Here is a 23,168-nt window from a genome sequence, read left to right on the forward strand (position 1 = left end):
CTGTAGTCTCAACCAAAGAATGTGTTAATGCAGCTGGACACTTGAAACTTGGGTGTTTTATTGTTTGGACAGAAGTTTTCAAATAGGGTAACTCCATTTACAGTAAGGGAAGATTTAAAAATAAAGTAACTTCTTTAAAAATAAAAAACCATTACGCACTAGATTTTCAAAATAATTCAGTTCCCATTTAGGCACCATAATAAGTAGCGAGATTTTTAAACAGAGGTTAGTATGCTGGGGGCTGTGTACTTTTGAGCATTTGGTCCTTATTTGTTTAGAACTGTTAGGATGTCAGGCCACACCATGTAGGTGCTCCTGGTATAATTTAAATTGCTACACCTATGATGTGTACTTAAGATATCTACCCCACCCACTTCAAACAATTCTCCTCCCATTTTTAGGTGCCTAAATGGGTGTTGAGCTCTTTTGAAAATCTGACCCCAAGTCCAGAAAAATCCAGTAGGCTATTTTTAAATCCAGTAGGCCAAGACAGGGACAATTTCCACCTCTCTCTGCAGACTCATGTACAACAATAGTCAGGAGAATATTCAGTTTGGACTGATCAAAATTTTTGGCACCACACAAGAATCTGTTTAGTACCAGCTAAACTATTCTAGTATTCTCATATCAGCAAAGAGATGATGTTTTTCCTGGAGTACTAGCTGCTTCTAATGTAAGTTACTTAGGCCGGGTCTACACTATAAACTTAGTGACAGGCTTCGGAGTAGCAGCCGGGTTAGTCTGTATCCGTAAAAAGAACAGCAGTACTTGTGGCACCTTAGAGACTAACACATTTATTTTTACTATAAACTTAGATTGGCATCACTGCATTGCTCAGGGGTGTGGATTTTTCACTGAACGACACAGTTATACGGATGATGTAGACAGCGCTATGTGGATGGGAAGGCTTCTCCCATCAACACAGCTACCACTTCTTGCAAAAGTGGACTAACTATGCTAAGGGAAGATGCTCTCCTGCTGGTGTAGTAGCGTCTCCACTGAAGCGCTAGAGAAGTGCAGCTGTGCTGGTGGAGCGTTTTAAGTGTAGATCTGCCCTTAGAATTTTTCTAGCCAATCAGAATTCAGACATACTAATAGATTGCTCAAACTTCTTTACGAAAGTTATTTTTAAGCATTTTACAGTCCCCAACAGGCTAAATTCATCCTCAATCTAATCCCTTTGAAATGTAGTTACACCGAGGATGACTGACCCAATAAGATGTATTTCTATATTATTAGGTCTGAGTAGATGCCTAGTAGTATTGAAATTTTGATACACGCAAGTATTTATCGTTAGTGATTCTATTGCACTTGTGTTTAAGTGAAATTTGTGTCATGCTTGAGACTCTTAGATGCAGGGATGTTTTATTTGAGCAATTACTGCTTTGCCAAGTTCAGAAAAATCCACAAAATTGTTCGTTGAAATTTCTGTTTGAGAAGGTAACGGAGTTCAGACTATTTGAAATTTTCAGACTATTTGAAATTTACACACAAGTCAGTTTTATAGTAATCCACTGTACAGTAACTCCTCACTTAACATTGTAGTTATGTTCCTGAAAAATGCGACTTTATGCGAAACGATGTTAAGCGAATCCAATTTCCCCATAAGAATTAATGGAAATGTGGGGGGAGGTTTAGGTTCCAGGGAAAAAAAATTTGCCAGACAAAAAGACATTGTATACATATACAGTATAAGTTTTAAACAATTTTAAACAAACAGTTTAATACTGTACACAGCAATGAATGATTGTGAAGCTTGGTTGAGGTAGTGGAGTAAGAGGTGGATATTTCCCAGGGAATGCCTTGCTGCTAAATGATGAACTAGCACTCGGCTGAGCCCTCAAGGGTTAATATAGCCTCACACTCTACAGACAGCATGGACGGAGGCAGGAGGGAGGAAACAATAGATGCAGGGCAGTAGCTGCAAATACTTCCCTGCAAAAACTGAACATGATGATGAGCCCACACTATCCAGCTGGAGTGCACCACTCCCTCCTCCTGACAGCACATGCACAGCTGCTGACTTTCCAAAGTGCTGCGGGGTGCGTGGATGAGTGAGAGAGACATGCATTGCCCCTTTAAGTACACTGATCCCACTTCAAGTACATTGCCCTTTTAAGCAGATCAGCCAGTTCCGACAGGAAGCAACAGTTTCCCACAAGCTCCCTCCTTTCTGTCCCTGAGCCCAGGGCCGTCCTTATCCATACACAAAGTACGCAGCTGCGTAGGACACCAGGAAATTTGGTGCCCCAAATTTCCTGGTGTCCTGTGCAGCTGCGTGCTGCTCCAGCCCCTGCTCCGGCTCTTCCCCAGGGCCCCCACCCCTGCTCCGCCCCTTCCCCACTCCCAAGCCAGCCTTCTCCCCCCTCCCACCGAGGCCTGGGGCCCCACACACATCCCCCGTGGGCAGGGGCTGCGTAGGGCCCCAGAATAGCTAGGGACAGCCCTGCCTCAGCCCTGTCCCCTCCTCCGCTTTGTGGAGAGGAGGTGCGGGGGGGGGGGCATGCAGGAGCAGGGAGACATCCTGATATCAGCACCCCCCTCCCCCAGAAAGCAGGAAGCACCGGGGAGCAGCTCCAAGGCAGAGGGCAGGTCAGGAACAGAAGCAGTGGGGGGAGGGACACCTGAACTGCTGCTGGGCAGCTGCTGAGTCACATCTCTGAATTCCCTGTAAGGTGAGCTGATGGGGGGGGAGGGAGGGAGGGCTGCTGGCCCCCACGGTTCTAATCCCCACAAGGAGGGGCTGCTCTTCCAGAGAATCCTGCAAACAGTGGACAAAGCAGGCAGCTGCCAAATGACGTTATAAGGGAGCAGTGCGCAACTTTAAAGGAGCTTGTTCCCTAATAGGTCAGCAACGTAACAACGAAACCACCTTAACCGGGACAACGTTAAGTGAGGAGTTACTGTATTCTGAAGCCTTTGGTGACATTTCAAATTCAAATAGGATTCCACACTGGTACAGGGAATACCTACCATTCCTTTTATCCGATCTCTGAGGGTGACTATTCACTGCATTGGGCACTCCATGGGTTGCCCAGCGAGTGTGAGCAATTCCAAAATGTGTTTCAAAATCTGCCTTTAAGTCCATGCCATCTTGTTCTATAGAGAGGGAAATCAGTTCACTAACAGCTTTAAATTGAATCTTAATCACACAAATGCAAGATTAATAGAATTTGGTCCGCCAACATTTTTAGATTTCAGTAGATTAAAAAGCAGTTGGAAGATGGCAAAAAAACCCATAAATATTTACTTTCATGACACTAAACTTTGGATGGTTCAAGTTATTGTGATTAAAACCTTCATTTGCTAATGTTGAACCATTTTCAACTAATCCTACCAGTTATGAACTACGCCAAAAAGTTCACATTCCTATAAGATACAATTCAGACGTATTGAAATGCGACTTCTGCTTTTCATAGATGGAAGTGGAACACGGACAGAACCTGGTCGTCAGCGGGCAGGATTGAACCGGGACCTCTGGAGCTTAGTGCATGAGCCTCTACCACAGGAGCTAAAAGCCAACTGGCTGTTAGCTAAGACTGTAGAGCAGACTCATTTGATCCCTTCTCTCTAAGTGGTCTCAATGCCTCTAGATGGGACAGAACACCACACCCAGGAGGCGTGTGGGTTACAGAAGTGTTATATAAAACTGATGCTGTGAAGACAACCAGTTGCTTTAGTGCTAATAAGAGCTTCTGTTGCACAACAGTCCATGCTCTGCCATGCCTGCTGCAGAATGTACATTAAGTGTAGGATTGCTTGCAAGAGGAAGCTCATATTTCAAGGAGCATGTTAGCCACCCCAAAATGAAGAGTGGATTGAGGCTTCCAGCAGCTTTACTTTAACAAGACTGCTGCTTTACACTTGGAGCATGAAGATTGATTTACTTTGTGACAGCAAGTGTCGTTGATCACAGACCACTCACTCCAATCTAATGCCTGTTATACAACGCAGCGATCAGCAGTAGCGTTTTGTGAGGTCTAAGGTGATATCATACCAGCAATACGTACAAAGCCAACATAAGGATTCTTAAACTTACTGTATAACTCCTCATCTAGTGCCTTCACTTTTCCTCTTTTCTTGATTAGTCTGATGTACCTTTCTTTATCTTCATTATTATTTCCATCAATGGCAACACCTAGAATTCAGAAGACATATGTGTCAGCTACTTAAGAATGCATTTAACTAGATGATCATGATGTTCCCTTCTAGCCTTAAAGTCTAAGAGTCTAGAAGAAATGTCCAACCTGAGATGAGACTGGCATGCACATGCAAAGGCATGGCTCTACTTCAAAATTAGCCTCCAAAGAGAAACTCATGGAGTCTATTACTGGACTCCTGTAGATTAGGGCAAATCCTGTATCCCCAATTCAGGCAAAATTCCCACTGACGTCAACAGGAGTTTTGCCTAAGTAAGGACCCGCAGCTAGATTTTGCCTAGTGACATTAACAAGTTAAAATTAAAATGACATAAATAAGCCTCCTTGATTTCCCCCCTCTGCCACTTCAACAAGACACATACCACCCCCACCCAAAAAACTCCAAAACCCAACCCTATATATAGTGTGTAGACAATGCTCCCTTATCCTGTTTGCTTTGATTACATGATCTACACCTCAATTATAGATGAACACCTGATTAAATCAAGTTTTCAGCCCGTGAAGGAAAGTTGAAGATCAGATTAATAGTCAAGATAAATTTTGATCCTCTCCTGGCAATGGTATAAAATCAGGTTGAAAGAATACTGTGCAAATCAAGATGCTAAATTTTGATTAGAAGGATTAGCCATATTATCTTAAATTTAAAGATAAGCAGTTAACATAATCCTGTTTACAACTGCTCATTTGTACAACAAGCAAGTTTAGATACCTGCAGAGTCATAGCCTCTGTATTCTAATCTCTGTAGCCCTTTTATCAGAGTCTCAAATATCTCCTTCCGGGTCCGAGGTACTCTGTAGTTCAGATAAGCAAAGATTCCTGTAAAGCAAGGAGAGAGAGGAAGGGTGACAGAACAGAAAGATCAAATATTTAGTTTGGATCCCTTCAGAAATTGATTTAAAATCCTTTATGGAATTCAAAAATATTAATATTACAAAAAAAAAAAACCCACATTTCCCAATAAAGTCTCCTATATTTGGTACAGTCATTCCCAGTGGGCTTTAAAATGGGAAGAGAAATTTATCCAACCATTTTAAATGCTGCAAACCAAATACAGTGTTCACGTTCATTAAGCAAGTGCACCAGTTCTAAGCAATGCTTAGCCTTTCATTCTCCTCACAGGCATATCCAATTAGGAGCAGCAGTGAACATGGAGCTGAAAAGAGTGTCTTCCCAACTCTTCATGATGACTGCAGCTGAAAATGAGAGTATTGTGATCAACTTCATATCTAAAACTAAGACATCTGAATACTAGGGTACAACGAAAGGTGACACTGATAATCAAAGTCAGGGCCCAAAATGCTTATTAAATAGGATAGGTACTTTGAGCAGTCATCTATTTTTGAAAAGTTCCTACTTTATATGGTATGCAACAGTCATTTTAGCAGCGAGAGAGAAAACTAGGGAAGCAAATACAAAGGAAAGAAAAGACATCAAAAAGGAAGGACAAAAAAAAAAAAGTGAGGGGACAAAGAAGACACCCCCGAAGTTCTCCTTCTGTGCTACCTCAACATAACCTGCTTGCCAACCCCGACTCTACAAAGAGTCAATAGACCCATTTGTCATCCCACATGCTTCAGGGCTCTGAGTTACTACAGTGAATTCTTTCCTAGGTGTCTGGCTGGTAGGGTCTAACTGATCACCATATTTGGGGTCAGGAAGAAATTTCCCCCCAGGTCAGATTGGCAGAGACCCTGGGGAATTTTCACCTTCCTCTGCAACATGGGTCACTTGCTGCTTTAAACTAGAGTCAATGGTGGATTTTCTGTAACTTGAAGTCTTTAAATCACAACTGGAGGACATCAGTAACTCAGCCAGAGGTTAGGGGTCTATTACAGGAGTGGATGGGTGAGGTGCTGTGGCCTGCGATGTGCAGGAAGTCAGACTAGATGATCATGATGGTCCCTTCTGACTTTAAAGTCTATGAGGTCATCTTGTGCAGAGAGCAATCTTTTGTAGAAAAGAACTGAACTCTCTGTTCCATAAACAGAAAGACAGAATGAGAAGAGAGTGCACAAGCTGAAATCTCTTTTCTTGAATGGAAGGGAAAGAAGAACAGGGGAATGGGACACCACTAAGACAGTAAGGAATTCTTGATGCGTCAGGTCATTTTCTGAAGGCTGGGGTGTAGAAGAGTAAGTGCAGCAGAGCAATAGCATAATGTTCCTAATGAGACTGAAAGGTAACTGCTGATCACTTTAGGGGATGCAACTATATTCAGTTTTTGGTGTGTGGGGTGGTTTTTTGAGGGTTTTTTTGTTGTTTTTTTAAGGTGACCTGCAAGCAAAAGACAAAAGTATTCTCGTGACTATTTTTGTTATAATGGTAGCCTGGAAGGTTTTGATGTAAAAAAAAAATGCCTTAACTAACATAAATTAGCTCCGGACTACTCCAGAAAACCATATCCAGACTAGAGAACTAGTGAAACTGACACCACAGAGCTAAAGGAGTGAAAGTTGAGCTAGTAAGAGACTGTTAAACTTGAAAGTATTGTTTTTATTAACAAATACAGAGCTGCAATGACTAATTAACATTTTGAATACAAGAAGCATTTGTTAAAGATTCAATACCTTCACTCCATCAATTAAAGGTATTAAGAACTCAACAACATAATTTACATATCCCAGTGGTCCTCCAAAAGCAAGGAAGTTGTAGTGAAGATATTATAGTTGAACATCTAGGGACAAATTCATTGTTAGTGTAAATCCAGTAACTTCAAAGAGTTTCTACCACAGATATTATAACTAGCCTGATAGCTTTTTAGTCTCATAAACTATTGCGCTCATTAGACTGATCCAGAATAGCATATCCTCAGAAGAACAGTTCTGTGCTACAGAAGAGAAATCCCTATTTAGTCTCTCTCACCAACATAAGTTGGTCCAATAAAAGATATTACCTCACCCATCTTCTCTCTAATATCCTGGGACCAACACAGCAACAACAGCACTGCATACATCTATTTAGCCTGGGCATTTCCAATATGCCCATCCTATTAATATCCAGGTGGCAGTATGTGCAGAGAACATTGACACAGTTAAAAAATTTTTAAAAAGGCATCTAAACACATCGCAAGTGTTCTTCTTAAATGGATTTCTTGGAAGTAATGTCTACAGTTTATTACATATAAAGCCTCCTTAAACTGAGGATTTTTGGACAGCTTTTTCAGACACCCATTTCCAGTTGTTTGGTGCATGCCATCAGCCTCAAGAGCAGAATTCTTAAATACAAATTTCTTAGTATCATTCCAAAACATTGCTACATGCTTCCCTTTTCCAATCCAACCCTGCTTTCGATGCCAGATTTCGCAACGTATTTAAAGACACCTCAGGCTTGTACGTTCAGTGTGGCGTCTTTGTGACTACGCAGAGCTCCAGGAAAAGCTTCCTTTGGGACTGCCTTTACAATGCTACCAGTGTGCTGTAATTGTTAAAGGCTCCTTGTTTCTAGGGAACTCATAGCTATATTTCTACATATGTCAACTAGGAGGTTCAGAAGCCGCTAGAGGCCATTACACTGAAAGTGATAGCTGCACCTGGACTGCCAAGGAATATATTACAAATTCTTTGGGTACAGGGAAATAATTTATTCTCAAAACCAAACCTCTACAGTATTTCCTTGTGTTTCACAATTTATTCACTCCTTGTGTACTTTCTTCCCTGAACAGATCATCCTTTTGGCTGGATTTAAAGAGGAATTGAGCAATACGCAATTAGAAATAACCAGCATTTTAGTATAGTGTTTTCTGAATAGCTAGAATCCACTGGAAGCTGAACCAAATTACAGGTTTGACAAATACTTTTACTCGATATAAAGGAGACCTGTGAAACGGATCTCTCTGAATACCATTAAAAAGTGTTAGATAGATGCAGTTTCCCACAGAACTTGTAATGAAAAAGCTAAAACATTTTAGCTTAAGTATTATACCTAAAAAAAATCAAGTAAAGCCATTGAAAGTGATGGTCTCACCTCACTAGCACAACTTAAAAAATGAAATGTTGTCCTTGAATATAAATATGAGGTACAAGATAGAATCGGATATATTATAGCCAACTGTTAATGTTCAAAGTCATTCTTTTGTCTTTTGCTAGAGTATTGTTCCTTTGACCTCAATACCACGTTGTAACTGCATCACACAGAAGATGAAGCCAGTTATAAACTGTAGTAATGACTTTAATTATCTGATTTGATCAAGTTACTTGTAGCTGATTGTAAAGAAGCCATTTTGCACTGGAATAGACAAACAAAACACCAAAATACCACTCAGAAGTTTAAGTAAGAGCAGAGTTAATCTTGCTCTCCTTAAACCCCCATCAAGAGTCTGCAATTCTGGCTTTCCCTGACAGACTGCATGTCATGTGTTAGAAAAAGGATTCTGAGGGTTTTCTATGTAATTGCAAGACTTCACCAAGATGGGGGCAGCCTATGCTTTGAATTTGACCAAAAGTAAAGGCACTTCTCCCCCCCCCCCCCCCCCAACAGACTAAAATCCGTTCAATAGTTGGTGCGAGTGTGTTGTTGGTGCCAAAAACTTAGCTCTGAGAAAAGAAAGTGAAGTTCACTTTTAAATGGACGAGAGCTTATTATTTTACATTTAAATAGCCAAATCATCTGCTTAAAATAGAGTCAACACTTTTTACACTGCATCCTCATAGGGTCGAAACATCACTTTTAAAATGTGGCAGAGATTCTCTCTCTCAAGTGGGTCTCTTCAGCCACGTTCCACAGCTGCCATAAAAACCAACTGAGTAAATTCTTTACCTCTCAGGGGCACCAACCAATGTCTCTGGAGACTGACAGATGCCTACTACTACTATTACTACACTATTTTCATGCAACAACATTTCCATTTACACAAACACCAACTCTGGCCAAAATTTTCCAAATTAGTCACCTGAAAAGGGTGCTTAGGTTTCTATGTAGATCAATTTAGGTACTTAAATTTTAGGAACCCACATTGCAAACCTTTGGCCTGTATGTGTCTGACACCCACCCACCCGAGAGATTAGACAAGAAGGTACCACAGTGAATATTTCCAGATTTAAATTACTGGAGGACAGGATAAACCTTAAAAAGGGACTATTAATACTTTTAAAATATCTGCTGACTGTAGAGAGAATGTTGAAAGTGTCCAGGTTTCACAGAATAGCTTCAACATGCCATGTATGTGTTAAGGGACATGTGACAGTTAATGGGGTCATACATGTTATCCTGGGCATTTTACAGATGCCTCACATCCAGAACAAGGATTCCCTGTCCTTTCCCCACCCCCAATGGCATTTTGGGACTGAAGTTCCATTATAACATTTTTTAATTTTTACATCACTGAAGACATCTGGTCCCCAAATGCTGGTGATAGCAGAAGGCTCAGTGCAATTAAAGTCACATCACTCTCACTATACGTGACTGGTTACTCCCCTTGCCATTTCATACTGAGTCAGTTACCCCACCCCTAAATTAGAAGTTTTACTAAACTGCTTTAGCAGGATTAACTCCCTTATTTCCTCAATCAATAAAGCCTGCATACCTTGGGATTAAGTCATTTCCAGTCTCTCAGCTGAATGTTTCTAACTGACATGTTTGTTTACCTAGGGTTGTCTCTCACCTAGGTTGCTTTGTTTTTTTGTTTTAATTAAGGTAGCTTTTAAGTTTGTTTTGATGAAAAGCAACTTAAAAAAGTAATTAGATGCTTGAACATCTCTTTGGACATTTCAAAAATACAAAGCATTGATTTCTGATTCAAAGCATAAAAGTAAGGGAGACTCAGTAAAACTCAACTTCAGTCCAAATCTCACACCAAGAACCTTTTTAAAGTTGCAAACAAGTACAGGTAAGTAGCACACTTTTCCTTGTCCCCCAAAGGGGCTCCTTACCTTTACCAAATTCCTCTCAAGTTTTGAGGGGTCTCATTAATCTAAAAAAAAAAAAAAAAATTTCCTCTGTTGCTAAACTGCACTGCATTAGCAGCATTAAGAGCCCTAGTGTAGACAGTCTGCTGTCACTGTTTGAAGCATCATAGAATCTAGTCACATTCAAAGCCGGTCTAATCAATGGTCTCTAAGATGATAGCCAACCCAACAAAGGCCTTGCCCTCAGTAGGAAAGCAAAGGTGTGTTAACTTGTAACGTAGACATGGCCGTGGCTAATTCAATGGCTACAACAGCACAGTAGCTCTGTGGAGTTGACACTTCTTACATTGATGGAAGAGGTTTTTCTGTTGATGTAGTTATCCACCTTTCTGAGAAGTGGCACCTAGGCTGATGGAAGAACTCTACTGAGTCATGTGAAAACTACTACAAACTGCCTTATCACTAGAATTCTAACTAGGGCTGTCGATTAATCACAGTTAATTCACGCGATTAACTCAAAAAAAATTAATCGCGATTAATCACACTGTATATAAAATACCAATTTAAATTTATTAAATATTTTTGGATTTTTTTCTACATTGTCAAATATATTGATTTCTATTACAACACAGAATACAAAGTTTACACTGCTCACTTTATATTGTTTTTTATTACAAATATTTGCACTGCAAAAATGATAAACAATAGTATTTTTAATTCATCTCTTACAAGTACTGTAGTGAAATCTCTTTATTGTGAAAGTGTAACTTAAAAAAAACAAAAAAAACCCTACCTTTGTGTTACATAACTGCGCTCAAAAAGAAAACAATGTAATACTGCCGAGCCTACAAGTCCACTCAGTCCTATTTCTTGTTCAATCACTAAGACAAACAAGTTTGTTTACATTTATGGGAGATACTGCTGCCTGCTTCTTATTTACGTCACCTGAAAATGAGAACAGGCGTTCGCATGGCACTTTTGTAGGCAGCATTGCAAGGTATTTACGTGCCAGATATGCTAAACATTCATATGCCCCTTCATGCTTTGGCCGCCATTTCAGAGGCCATGCTTCCATGCTGATGATGCCCGTTAAAAAAAAATGTGTTAATTAAATTTGTGACTGAACTCCTTGTGGGATATTTGTATGTCTCATGTTCTGTTTTACCTGCATTTCATGTTATAGCAGTCTTGGATGATGACCCAGCACATGTTCATTTTAAGAACACTTTCATAGATTTGACAAAACGCAAAGAAGGTACCAATGTGAGATTTCTAATAATAGCTACAGCACTCGACCCAAGGTTTAAGAATCTGAAGTGCCTACCAAATCCAAGAGGGACAAGGTGTGGAGCATGCTTTCAGAAGTCTTAAAAGCGCAACACCCGATGTGCAAACTAGAGAACCCAAGCCACCAAAAAAGAAAAACAACCTTCTGCTGGTGGCATCCAACTCAGATAACGAAAATCAGCATGCGTTGGTCCACATTGCTTTGGGTTGTTATCGAGCAGAACTCATCAGCATGGACGCATGTCCTCTGGAATGGTGGTTGAAGCATGAAGGGACATGTGGATCTTTACCACATCTGGCACATAAATATCTTGCGATGCCTGCTACAACAGTGCCACGTGAATGCCTGTTCTCACTTTCAGGTGATATTGTAAACAAGAAGTGGGCAGCATTATCTCCTGCAAATTGTAACCAAACTTTTTTGTCTGAGCAATTGGCTTAAGTAGAACTGAGTGGTCTTGTAAGCTCTAAAGTTTTACATTGTTTTATTTTTGAATGCAGGGGTTTTTTTGTTTGTTTTTTTACATAATTCTACATTTCTAAATTCAACTTTCATGATAAAGAGATTGCAGTACTTGTATTAGGTGAATTGAAAAATATTATTTTTTTGTTTTTTACAGTGCAAATATTTGTAATCAAAAATAAAGTGAGCACTGTACACTTAGTAGTCTGTGTTGTAATTGAAATCAATATATTTGAAAATGTGGACATTTGGACCTAGAGCAGTGGTTTTCAAATGTTCATTTGTGGACCCCTAAAAAATTTCAAATGGAGGTTAAGACCCCTTTGGAAATCTTAGACATAGCCTGCAGACCCCCAGAGTTTGCGGGCCAAAGGCTGAAAACCACTGATCTAGAGCAAAGATTAATAGTGGAGCCACCCAGTAACCCAAAAACAGAGAACCACTGAAGTGTACCACCTGAAGCCTGTTGTGATGAAAGATGTTTGGAGGCAAGCCAACAAGATGGAGTCTGGGGGAGGACAAACAAACAGAAAGATCTGATTGGGTCAGAAAGGGAGTTAAGGATGGGAAGCTGGTGAGGGAGGCATTACCTATGACAAGCACAAATGGTTTAAAGCAGGAATGGGCAAATTACAGCCCGCGACCCACATCCGGCCCGCGGGACCGTTCTGCCTGGCCCCTAAGCTCCTGGCCCGGGGGGCGCACCCCCGGGCCCTCCCCCACTGTCCCCCCTCCTCCACAGCCTCAGCTCGCTCCGCCGCCGGCACAATGCTCTGGGCCGCAGGGCTGTGAGCTCCTGGGGCAGCGCAGCTGCAGAGCCCGGCCTGACCCGGTCTCTGTGCTGCGTGGTGGTGGCATGGCCCAGCTCCAGTCGAGCAGCGCAGCTCTAGCACTGCCAGCCACCAGTGCTCCAGGCAGCACGGTAAGGGGGCACGGAGCAGGGGGGGTTGGATAGAGGGCAGGGGAGTTCGGGGTGCTGAGCAGGGGACAGGGGTGTGGATAGGGGTTGGGGCAGAATAGGGGGTTGAATGGGGGCAGGGGTCCCGGAAGGGCAGTCAGGAAGAAGGGGGGGGTTGGATGGGGCAGCGGGGGGCAGTCAGGGGCAAGGGTTCTAGGGGCAGTCAGGGGACAGGGAGAAGGGGTGGTTGGATGGGGCAGGGGTGCCGGGGGGGGCAGTCAGGAATGAGAGGAGATGGGATGGCGGGGGTCCAGGGACAGGGAGGGGGGATGTGTGGATGGGGTAGGGGTGCACGGGCCCCTTCCCCCCCCCCCATCAGGGAATAGGGGGGGTTGGATGGGGCAGGAGTCTGGGCTCCCCTAACCAGCCCGCCATACAATTTCCAAAACCCGATGCGGCCCTCAGGCCAAAAAGTTTGCCCGCCCCTGGTTTAAAACCAGTCACACCCTCCCAGATCTATGGTTTACCATCCCCACAAAACAGATGCATCAAGACCAGAATTCTGCAAAATAAAGAAGCCCAGAAAGAACCGTTGTGGATCAAGCCTGGATTTTCTGTATTTTTAAATAGCTAGAATTCCTGTTCACACTGCAGCAGGGGTTCTGGCTAATCTTAATGCTATTAAAAATAAAAGAGACAAGGTGGGTGAGGAAATATCTTTTATCGGACCAGCTTCTGCTGGTGAAAGAGACACGCTGTGGAGCTCCACAGGGCTCTTCTTCGGGTCTGCGGAGCTCCAAAGCTTGTCTCTTCCACCACCAGGTGCTGGTCCAACAACAGATATTCCCTCACCCACCTGGTCTCTGGGACCAACACAACCACCCTGCAAATTAACAACAGAGTCACTCCTGTCCCAGCAGTTGCTCCGCTGCTGTCTCCCAGGAGGAGGAGATGTAATTACCCCTCCACCCCCCCCCCCCCACCCCCACACACACACACACACACACACAGTTTGTAACAGGATTACAGATAAGCTTTGTCCTCACTCCCATTCGCGGTGGCCACCAAGGACCTTGTAGCCCCCCGTCCCTCCCCCCGGCAGGGGGGCAAGAACAGCCACTTAGCCTCCCCACCCCCCGCATCCTCCATGAAAGCGGCGAGCTCGGGGGGCGAACATCTGGGAGTGGTGCCACCTCTGGCCCCAGCCCAGCTGGAGGGCGAAGAGGCGGTGCCAGGCTCGATGCGAAGGGGCGGTGCCAGGGGCACAAAAAAGCATCCGCTCGTCTCCTTGCTGGGGTGCGGGCTGGCACGGAGGTGCCCCCTTCCCCCGTTTCAGGGGCTTCTGGGGGCCTTGAGGCCAGGAGAGGGGGCGCCTGCAAACGCCAGGACCCCGGGCAGGATGGAAGGAGACGCGCCCCCCCCCCCCGTGTTTTCCGGCTTCTGAAGGAAGGCGGTGGGGGCTCCTCGGGGCTCGGCCCCCCTAGACTCCGCTTCGGGGGGGGGTCCCCACGCCAGGCCAGGGGCGGGATGGGCGCAGGCGAGCCCGTCACTCACCGCACATGGTCGCGGCGCAGCGTAACCCTGGTCCCGGGGAGGCGAGTCCGGCTGGAGCCGCGGCCCCGGCTCTTATAGCGCCGCCGGGCCGGCTCCCGCCCCGCTCATTGGCTGGGGGGCAGGGCAGGGGGCCGGTCCCGGGGCCAGCGCGGCCCGCACCCCCTCCCCCGCCGGCTGGGGGGGGGCAGTGTCAGGGGCACGGCGGCGCTTGCACTGCGAGTGGGCACTCCCCGCTTTGAGAGATGGGCAGGTTGCATGAGACCTACGTGCACAGACAGACACACACCCCCAGAGAGAGAGAGTGTGTGTGTGTGTGTGTGTGTGTGAGAGAGAGAGTGTGTGTGTGATTAAAATGGGTACATTGTAGTAAGGGCACGTGGCTCTTTCCAGAACAGCCAGCTAGAAGAGAGCTTCCCAAGTAGGGTGACCAGACAGGAAGCGTGAAAAATCGGGACGGGGGTGGGGGGTAATAGGAGCCTATATAAGAAAAAGACCCAAAAATCAGGACTGTCCCTATAAAATCGGGACATCTGGTCACCCTATTCCCAAGGGCAGCAAAATAGTTAATTTAATAATTCATTCAATGAGTGGTCCCCTGCAGATCACTTCGCAGGAAAGAAATTATGAACCACAGCTCAGACTCTCCGTTATTTTCCTTATCTTAACCAGTACTGTATTGTACTCTCTTTGGGGGGATTTGGGGACCACCAGAAAAAGAAAGGTTTCAGAGTAGCAGCCGTGTTAGTCTGTATCTGCAAAAAGAACAGGGATACTTGTGGCACCTTAGGGACTAACATTTATTTGAGCATAAGCTTTTGTGGGCTACAGCATCCGAAGAAGTGGGCTGTAGCCCACGAAAGCTTATGCTCAAATAAATTTGTTAGTCTCTAAGGTGCCACAAGTACTCCTGTTCTTTTTGCAGAAAAAGAAAGAGGTCCAGAGACCTGCCTCTGAGAGCCACTGCACTAAAACGATGGTGGTTGTTTTTGTGGCAGATCATGTCCTTAGCCAGTACGTCATTCACAGTACAAATCTGGAATAGCTTGACTGGCATTGGGATAGGCACACCAGCATTAACTGGCTTCTACGAAACTTTTGATCTCTTATCTTAAGAAGCCTTGTCTATAGGAGGAGAACAGAACTGTGACTGCTCAGTTTTGCAGCGAGTGCCCTGCTTTATATAATTGTACTTAGGTATTTTGAGAATGATTATACGATTGCTGTGTCCCTTGGACATCACAAAAATCTCTCATAAGGATATTCAAGTGAGCAAAATTCTTAATACAGAGTAAGAAGATCATGCTCTGTCAGTCAACATATATTTCTGCTGTCTAGCAGAATACAAACAGGAACACAAGTGAGCTTTTTTTATTAACCCCCTCCCCCAACATTTTCTATAGTAAAAGTCCAAAACACAACTACTTACCAGACCTAAAATTTAGGATCAGGAATATTTTAGGAATTTTTGGTAAGGATTAGGCATCTCTTTTATTATACTCTAGTTCAGCGTTAAGTATTAATTTTCCAGTGTTTATTTTTGTAAAGCATGATTGCACTTTTTAAATTTTAAGTTTAGGTACAAGGAATAAGTGCCTCAAACGCTCTCAATTTCAACTCCAGTGTGGATGGTGATGTTGGTTTTTTATTTTTTTTTTTTAAAGTTGGAAATTGTTATTTCCAGAGTTTAAAAAATGTCAAACACACTCAAAGCAGCTTTGCAAAGTCTCACTAAAGGGGGACACTGACAGTTTGAGGACAAAATTTAGGCTTTGAAAACAATTTTAAACAGTCATGAAATTAAAAGAAAAGAAAAGAAAAACAGTTTATGGAGCATATAGCTGATCCATGAGAATCAGGAAGTAAAACAGTCTATCTTCATTGTCCATGCTCAGAGAAATGCAATAAGTAAATAGGTGACACTTGGGGAAAATAAAGAGATTTTTTTTTTCTGAGGCAGAATGGTCCATTGAATAGTCAATCAGGCAACCTGGGTTTAAATCCTAACTGTCACTGAGCTGCTGCATGACCTGGGCAACTTCACCTCTCTGTGCCTATCTTCCCCTCCCACGCTGCCCAATGGGGACCTGATCACAGTTGGAGTCGTTAGGCCATATTGTAATATAAATAGTGATAATGTTGATGGTAGATCTTTTCCATCTCTGAGTACCATGAACAGGCAACGTAAGTTTGTCAAAAAAGTCTGGTTGTGCCAAATTAACTGATTTGAATAGGTGACAAGCTTAGAGGATAAGAAAAGTGGGCTGAATAAAGTATTTCACTTTAGCATGGTAGTCAATATGATGCCATATGACATTCCCAAGAGGAAATTAGAGAAATGAAAATGAGCTGGAACTGTTATAAACTAGATGCACAGGGGCTTTAAAAAAATGGAGGTAGAGTAATTAATGGTTAAGCATCATGTTGGGAAGAGGTGTTGAGTGAGATGCTGTCAGTCTGCCCTGTGTCTAATACCATTTGGAAATTTCATTACTAACTTGGAAGACTGTATAGAGAATGCACTAGTTGTACCTACAGTTGGGCCTGCTTGGCTTGGCTATACAGATTTTAAGGAGGTCAGACTAGATGATCATAATGGTCCCTTCTGGTCTTAAAATCGATGAATGGTCCAAACCTGAACTAGACGACAACTAGTTTAATGTACCTTGAACTCAACAAGCCAGGTATAGCAATTCAGGGTGCTGTTCTGGATATCACCTTTTAAAAAAAGAAAAGTTTGGAGAATTTCAGAGTACTGTATAGAACAAAAGTGCTAAGGGGGTTGTGTATAGCCCCCACGCTGACAAGGAAGGTGCCAGAGAGGCACTCTGTGTGGGGTTAGACCCAACCCTGCTGGCCCTGTTAATCATGTATGGTAGGGAGGAGGCCTTTGAAAAGTAGGAAAATGCCGTCAGGGGAGAGATCACCCCAAGCAGGAAACTGCTGAAGCAATTGCTGATGCCACAGGGAGAAAGGCCCATCAGATCTCCACCCAGACCATTCGGGGAGTGCAGTGAACGCCCAGGGTAAGCCTGACAGAGTGAGTGTGATTCAGCAGCCCAGCCAGAGAGACATCTCAAAAACCATGGCACAGATGCTGTACTGTTGGCCTTTATCCCCTTTGAGGGACCCCAGCAAGAAGTTATTCTTGGGTGTGCTGGGGCATTTATCTTTCCTTTTGATCCCCCAGCAGAAGGGACTTAAGAAGACCTGCAAAGGACAGGGCCCCTTTGCAAGAAGTAAAACTGAGGCCTGTCCATGAACCACCCAGAGCAAACAACTTGGTGTGGCCAGGGTCTCCCACCATCTGGAAGAAAAACCTAAGGAGGCTCTTGTGTCAGTTTAGGCTTATGAGGCATTTTTACTCTAAAAGGAAAAGAAAAGACAACCGAGAAGAGACCCAGGGCCAAATTCAGACCAGAGTTAAATGAGTTCAAAGCCACCAGGTCTAAAGTAGACACAATAGTGAATAGGTTTGGACAGAATAACTGTTGCCAACCATCAAACTGAAACCAAATTTGAACTAGAACTCTGAGGGTCAAGAAAGTTTGCTTATTTCATTGCTTCAGGTCCTTATATTCCCTGGTTCAAGCTGTGACCAGAAGTGCCTGGATACCATGAAAAAAAGCTGTTCTTGGAGTATTTATGGTCTGACCAGGAAAGCAGCAGAAGCATTTTGAGAAAACCAAGATTTCTGACTCCATTTTTCAGATTGAAGAGATTCAGATATTGACCCACATACTTGGTTATGATGCAGTTCAAACTCCAAAGGAGACTTGTATTTAGGGTGACCAGATAGCAAGTAGGGGGAGAGGGGGTAATACAGGCACCTATACAGAGGCGTAGCAAGCGCCCTCCGTACCCTCCGACCGGAGGGGGCCCCGCAAGGAAGGGGGCCCCTAAAAGTGGCAAAATAAATACCACATTCCAGTTTCTGCATTGTAAGGGGCCCCGCCCGGACATATGTTCGGAGGGGGCCACCGTTCGGAGGGGGCCACGTTCTTTGTTGCTACGGCCCTGCACCTATATCAGACAAAGCCACAAATATTGGGACTGTCCCTATAAAATTGGGACATTCAGTCATCCTACTTGTATGTCTCTATGAACAACTGTCTATAAATACAAAAAAGGATGATCTAGAGAAGACAGGGACAAAACATTCCTCTTAGTTAACATGGGCAGAGCAAGTACTAATGGGTGTAAACTACAGAAGGGAAAATTTACGCTAAATATTAGGAAACATTTAAGAGGAGCGGTTAGGTAATAGAACAAACTGCTAAGGGTGGTTTTATAGTCACTCTCACAGGTGATACTCAAGGCTAGACTTGACACACTTATCTGGGATCACTTAGGGATAATGAAAGTGCTCTTCCTCTGATACAAGGGTGGATTAGATTACTAAACAGGGGTCCCTTCCAACTCAAATACTCCTGTGATTTTAGCTGGGTTATGAAGTAATAAAACTCTGTTAATTACAGATTTTAGACTGTTAGTCATTTATCCCCATAAATTATTTACACATTTCCAAGAATCCACATTCTGTAACCAGATTTGTCCTCATATGTGGCAAACATTTCTGTATTTCCTGATTTAATAACAATTCAGCTAAATATCACTGCCAGATTTAAAGGGCATGAAGCATCCTCAATCATCATGCTCCACGCCCCTTGGCTTTAGTGGGATCTCTGCCACTATAGAACAATAGTGAAGAAAGGAAGGACAGATTGGAGAAGAGAGTAGAAATAGTGGGGAAATCAGGAGGAATGCAAAGAAAGCATCTTTTACCTCAAAATGCAAACATTAAGAGACCAAAATGGCCATCATAGATTTATGTACCATATTATTTAGCCTGGGCTTGACTCATAGTAGCCTGCATTTCTCCCCTATTCTTCAACTCATTCCTCCCATCAAAAGCCTAAGGGTGTTAATTCTTTCTAATATATATTAATATTGTTAGAGCCCATATGTAGGCAGTCTGACCTTACAGTTAGAGCCCAAAGTAACACTGGGATCAGCATAGCCAGAAGCCAACCCAAGAGTCAAATCAGACTCAGAGTCACACCAAGGGTCAAGCTGGAGTCAATAACCAGAGCTAGAGCAAGGCAGTAGGCACCTGATCGCCAAGATCTGGTCAGTAGTGAGTCTAAACAACTAATGAATTTCTAAGCAAGGGGCACAGGGGGAACAGGAAGCTTTATGCTAAGAGGTGACCAATCAGCAGTCTGCTGCTAGTCAGCTGACCCTGCTGAGTCAAACAGGGTGTAGCCCTGTTTGCTGGCTATCAGCTGTAGTTTCCCTGTTTGGCCTTGCAGCATGGGAACGCAGCAGGAGAGGCTCTCACTTTGTGGGTTTGGCTTTGAGACCAGTGGCACTGACAAATATTTACAAATGAATGTGGGTGCTCAGCTCATCTGAGGAAAAACCAACCCTCAGGTATCTCCTGCTTAAGCCTTCAAAAACAGATGCACCCAAAATCAAAGGTTACACTTTTGAGCTAGTTGGCCGAAGGGTCTGATTCCAATTTCACTTACAGCAGGTGTAAATCAGGAGTCATTCCAGTGAGGTCAATGAAGTTATGCTGATGCAAAACCAGTGTAAGTAATATGCTCCCTGGGACTTGCTCCCTGCTGCTATAAGGGTAAGAAGGAAGGCCACATTCTGAATTCCTAACTCAAGCATGATTCCCATTGACTTCATTGCAAGTCATGCCTGAGGAAGCAGCTCGGACTGGCCTCAACATTTTCCCCTAGCACCATGTTGGAGTTCTGCAGAAAATTAGCAGCTAACTTAGAACTCTTAACAGTACAACTTTTCTCAGGTTCTGGATGCACTGGGCCAACAAGCTCAAAGAAGGAAAAGCATGTTTGTGGCTGGTGTTTCTCTTGGGCCAGTAATGCATGCGTTAAATGGTACTTTCCTGGGACTTGTTTTAGGGGATAATATGTATTTAATGATACATAATGCCACTTTATAGCTTTAATTTCAGAACCAATAATAATTTACAAGGAAAAGTTAGCCAGCATTCATCACCCCTTCATTAAACAGCTGTTTTTGAAAAACTAAAGGCTGTGTGCGTTATGAAAAAGTGCATAGTATTAAGTCTGTGTTCATAACCGATAGTTGTCTGGGAACAAGAATACAGTAACTAGACTTTTAATCAATGGCAGCTTTGTAACAGAAGTTTCATAATGAGAATTCCATGCACTCTGCTATAATGATGGTGGGGGAACCAATTTGCTATCCTATACATTCGATTTTTAGTATTTTTTCAAACACTAAGATTTTTAAGCTCTTATTGAAAGCATTTACTCTTTGGATCTAATTTCTATGGAGCAGCATAAGGTAATACATTGTGCTTCTAATAGTAATAGCAGCTTCAAACAAGTTAGTGGGGAAGGGCAGAAAAAAGAATACAATGGGTGAAACTTTTGGGAAGTTTGAGTGGAACTTGGTAGAATATCTTTTACTTCGATTGGATTTTCTCAGCTCTCTATGTGGTCCTTCCCAGTTAGGGTTGAGGTGTGTTGACACAGCAACATGGATATTTGTATCCCTGCTCCCCATGCTATATACGTTCTGAGATAAATCGAGTCCCCAGGGCTGTCTACTGAGTACATTTCATGAGTACTGAATTCACAGGAAAATAAATAAAAGACAGAGGAGCTGTAGAGGTAAAAATCCTAAGGCCATCTTAGGCCTGGGCTACACTGGGGGAAGGGGGGATTTCGAACTAAGATACGCAACTTCAGCTATGCTATTGGCATAGCTGAAGTTGAAGTATCTTAGTTCGACTTACCTGGCCGTCCTCAAGGCGGCGAGTCGACCGCCCTGGCTCCCCCATCGACTCCGCTTACTCCTCCTGCTGAGGTGGAGTACAGGCGTCGATTCGGGGATCGATTTATCGCATCTAGATGAGACGCGATAAATCGATCCCCGATACATCAAACACTACTTGCCGATCCGGCGGGTAGTATAGACGTACCCTTGGATTCTCCAAAGGACAACTAGGCATCCATTTTGTAAGCCCTTCTTGTCCCCTCCTCACTCTGAATTTGGTGCCTTTATGTGTTTAGGTGGGAAGAGATGGTTACTGTCATTGGCTAATCTGCCTACCAACCCTATGTCTACATAAGGGCGGTGCTCAGGGTAGGTCGGGGCAGCCCGCCTGAGTGGCAGACTCTTGTTGCTGTCTGTTTGAGACAGAGCAAGTGGCTGAGGGCTAATAGGGTAGGCCATTCACCCCACAAGGGTCATCTTAAGCAGGGAATATACTTACCTACACGCACCTAATCCATCTCCTATAGTGATCACTTGCCCCATGCACGACAACGCAAGTAAAGGGAGGGGGACGGATTTAATTATCTGAATACTTCCATCTTACCCGAGAAGACGTTCATCTGGAGGTCCTGTCTCCATCTGAGGAATCTGGCCGTCCTGTCACTCTGCGTCCATCCTGAAGAGGAGAAGACACCATCAAATCAAGCTGCCAGAGATGGTACTGTCATTGTCATTTTGATTCTCATATATAGATCCCTATTGATACAGACTGCCTTGTTTTATTATCCGTCTAACCTTGTTACTCGGGGAGCCCTTGCCAACCCATTAATAAATCTTGTTGTACCTTTATCCTGTCTGAGTCATATCTGGGAACACAAACCCCTAGTGATAGAACGGAGAGGGAGGCGAACCTGAGACCGAGATTCCTGGCCATTGTTAATTGTAGCTCCTGTTTCAGTCAGCAGAGCCACCAGCCCATCATACTTACTGGAGAGAAGATGCCAATCTGAGAAATAAAAAAGCCAAATGCGCGCACACACACACACACTCTCTCACTCTCTCTCTCACACTCTCTCCTAGACAGTTTAGTTTCACAGGCTTAGAGGATTTTATCGGCAGAGAAAGAATCGCTTGGACAAATTAATTGTTGGATACGTATAAAGATATCTGGCTTAATTCATACACGGAAAGTAGCTGCACCCAAGTAGACATTCACACCAGGGGACAGGTCACAGCATCACCTCTGACTTGTGCATGGAAGGGCATCTTGAAACTCCTTCCAAGGTTCCATAGCAGCCTTGCTGGCAGAGGTCACCTGGGAAATGTGCCAAACCAGCACATCTGGGCTGCATTAGCTGGTTCACTCCAGGCTGCTAGGCAAAGTGAAGTGCGGCTTGTGTACCACTGCAGCCTACTTTTCTAGCACAGCCTGGCAGTGAATCTCACCTGTTATTTTGGTATCAGTCCATTCTAGTTCCATGCCATTCTTACACCAGTTTGCTTTATCCACAGGAGCGTCTGAATGTTTTTAAACTGGACTTTGAAATTAACACATTTGAGGCTAGAAAACATAGTTCTGGTGTTGGCTGCTGCTTGTTTTGTTTATAGACAGCTCTCTGGCAAGAAATGTCCAGTTTTAGAAATCAAAGCTGATGTTCTCCAGAACAGACACACAGCATTATTTGGAGCAAAACTCTGGACTCACAGAAGCTACATCTATGGGTTTTTCTTTTAATTATTGCTCATAAATTTCTAGTGACCTTCAATATCAAGTTGCAACTTGTTCCATATTATATACGCAAATATCATGGCTCCATTATCTCCCCTTCTACATTCAAGGCAGACATCCATGATGCCTAAGTGATATGTTCCAAATTTAAAGAAAATCAGACTCAGAACAGAGCAGTAGTCCTTGAAGCTGGTACATTCTACATTGTAGCTACTGTGCCATGATTTTTGTAAAACAGAGACTGGAAATGAAATACCTCATCCACACATACCACCAAAAAGCCACAAGTGATCAGAGAACTGAACTCAACCAGTACCTGAAAGCTGTCACAGGAAATATTAGATACATGAAGATGTTACTGGATAGACTGTTTATATAGATTGGCACTAAGGGCAATTAAAAACCTACACTTGGCCCGTGCCAGCTGATTTGGGCTCGCAGGGCTCGGGCTAAGAGGCT

General features: G+C 43.6%; 1 protein-coding gene across 2 annotated transcripts in view; it reads right to left on the reverse strand.

Moving 5' to 3' along the window:
* Positions 1-21,656, reverse strand: part of GFPT2 (glutamine-fructose-6-phosphate transaminase 2) — a 34,033-nt gene extending 12,377 nt beyond the window's left edge. The window contains exons 1-4 of one of the 2 annotated variants that reach the window (XM_029913418.1): positions 21,585-21,656; positions 4,870-4,977; positions 4,040-4,138; positions 2,974-3,099 (exon numbers count right to left, since the gene is read on the reverse strand). In XM_029913418.1, coding sequence (XP_029769278.1) covers positions 2,974-3,099; positions 4,040-4,138; positions 4,870-4,977; positions 21,585-21,600 — 349 coding nt within the window. In that variant the 5' untranslated portion in view covers positions 21,601-21,656. Of the gene's footprint in view, positions 1-2,973; positions 3,100-4,039; positions 4,139-4,869; positions 4,978-14,206; positions 14,276-21,584 lie in introns of those variants that run through there. The other variant, XM_026659348.2, reaches the window with a different exon arrangement.
* Positions 21,657-23,168: the final 1,512 nt, after the last annotated feature.

The sequence above is a fragment of the Terrapene carolina genome, unplaced genomic scaffold, assembly GCF_002925995.2.
Source record: "Terrapene carolina triunguis isolate 2854851 unplaced genomic scaffold, T_m_triunguis-2.0 Scaffold629, whole genome shotgun sequence".
NCBI classification, from domain to species: Eukaryota; Metazoa; Chordata; order Testudines; family Emydidae; genus Terrapene; species Terrapene triunguis.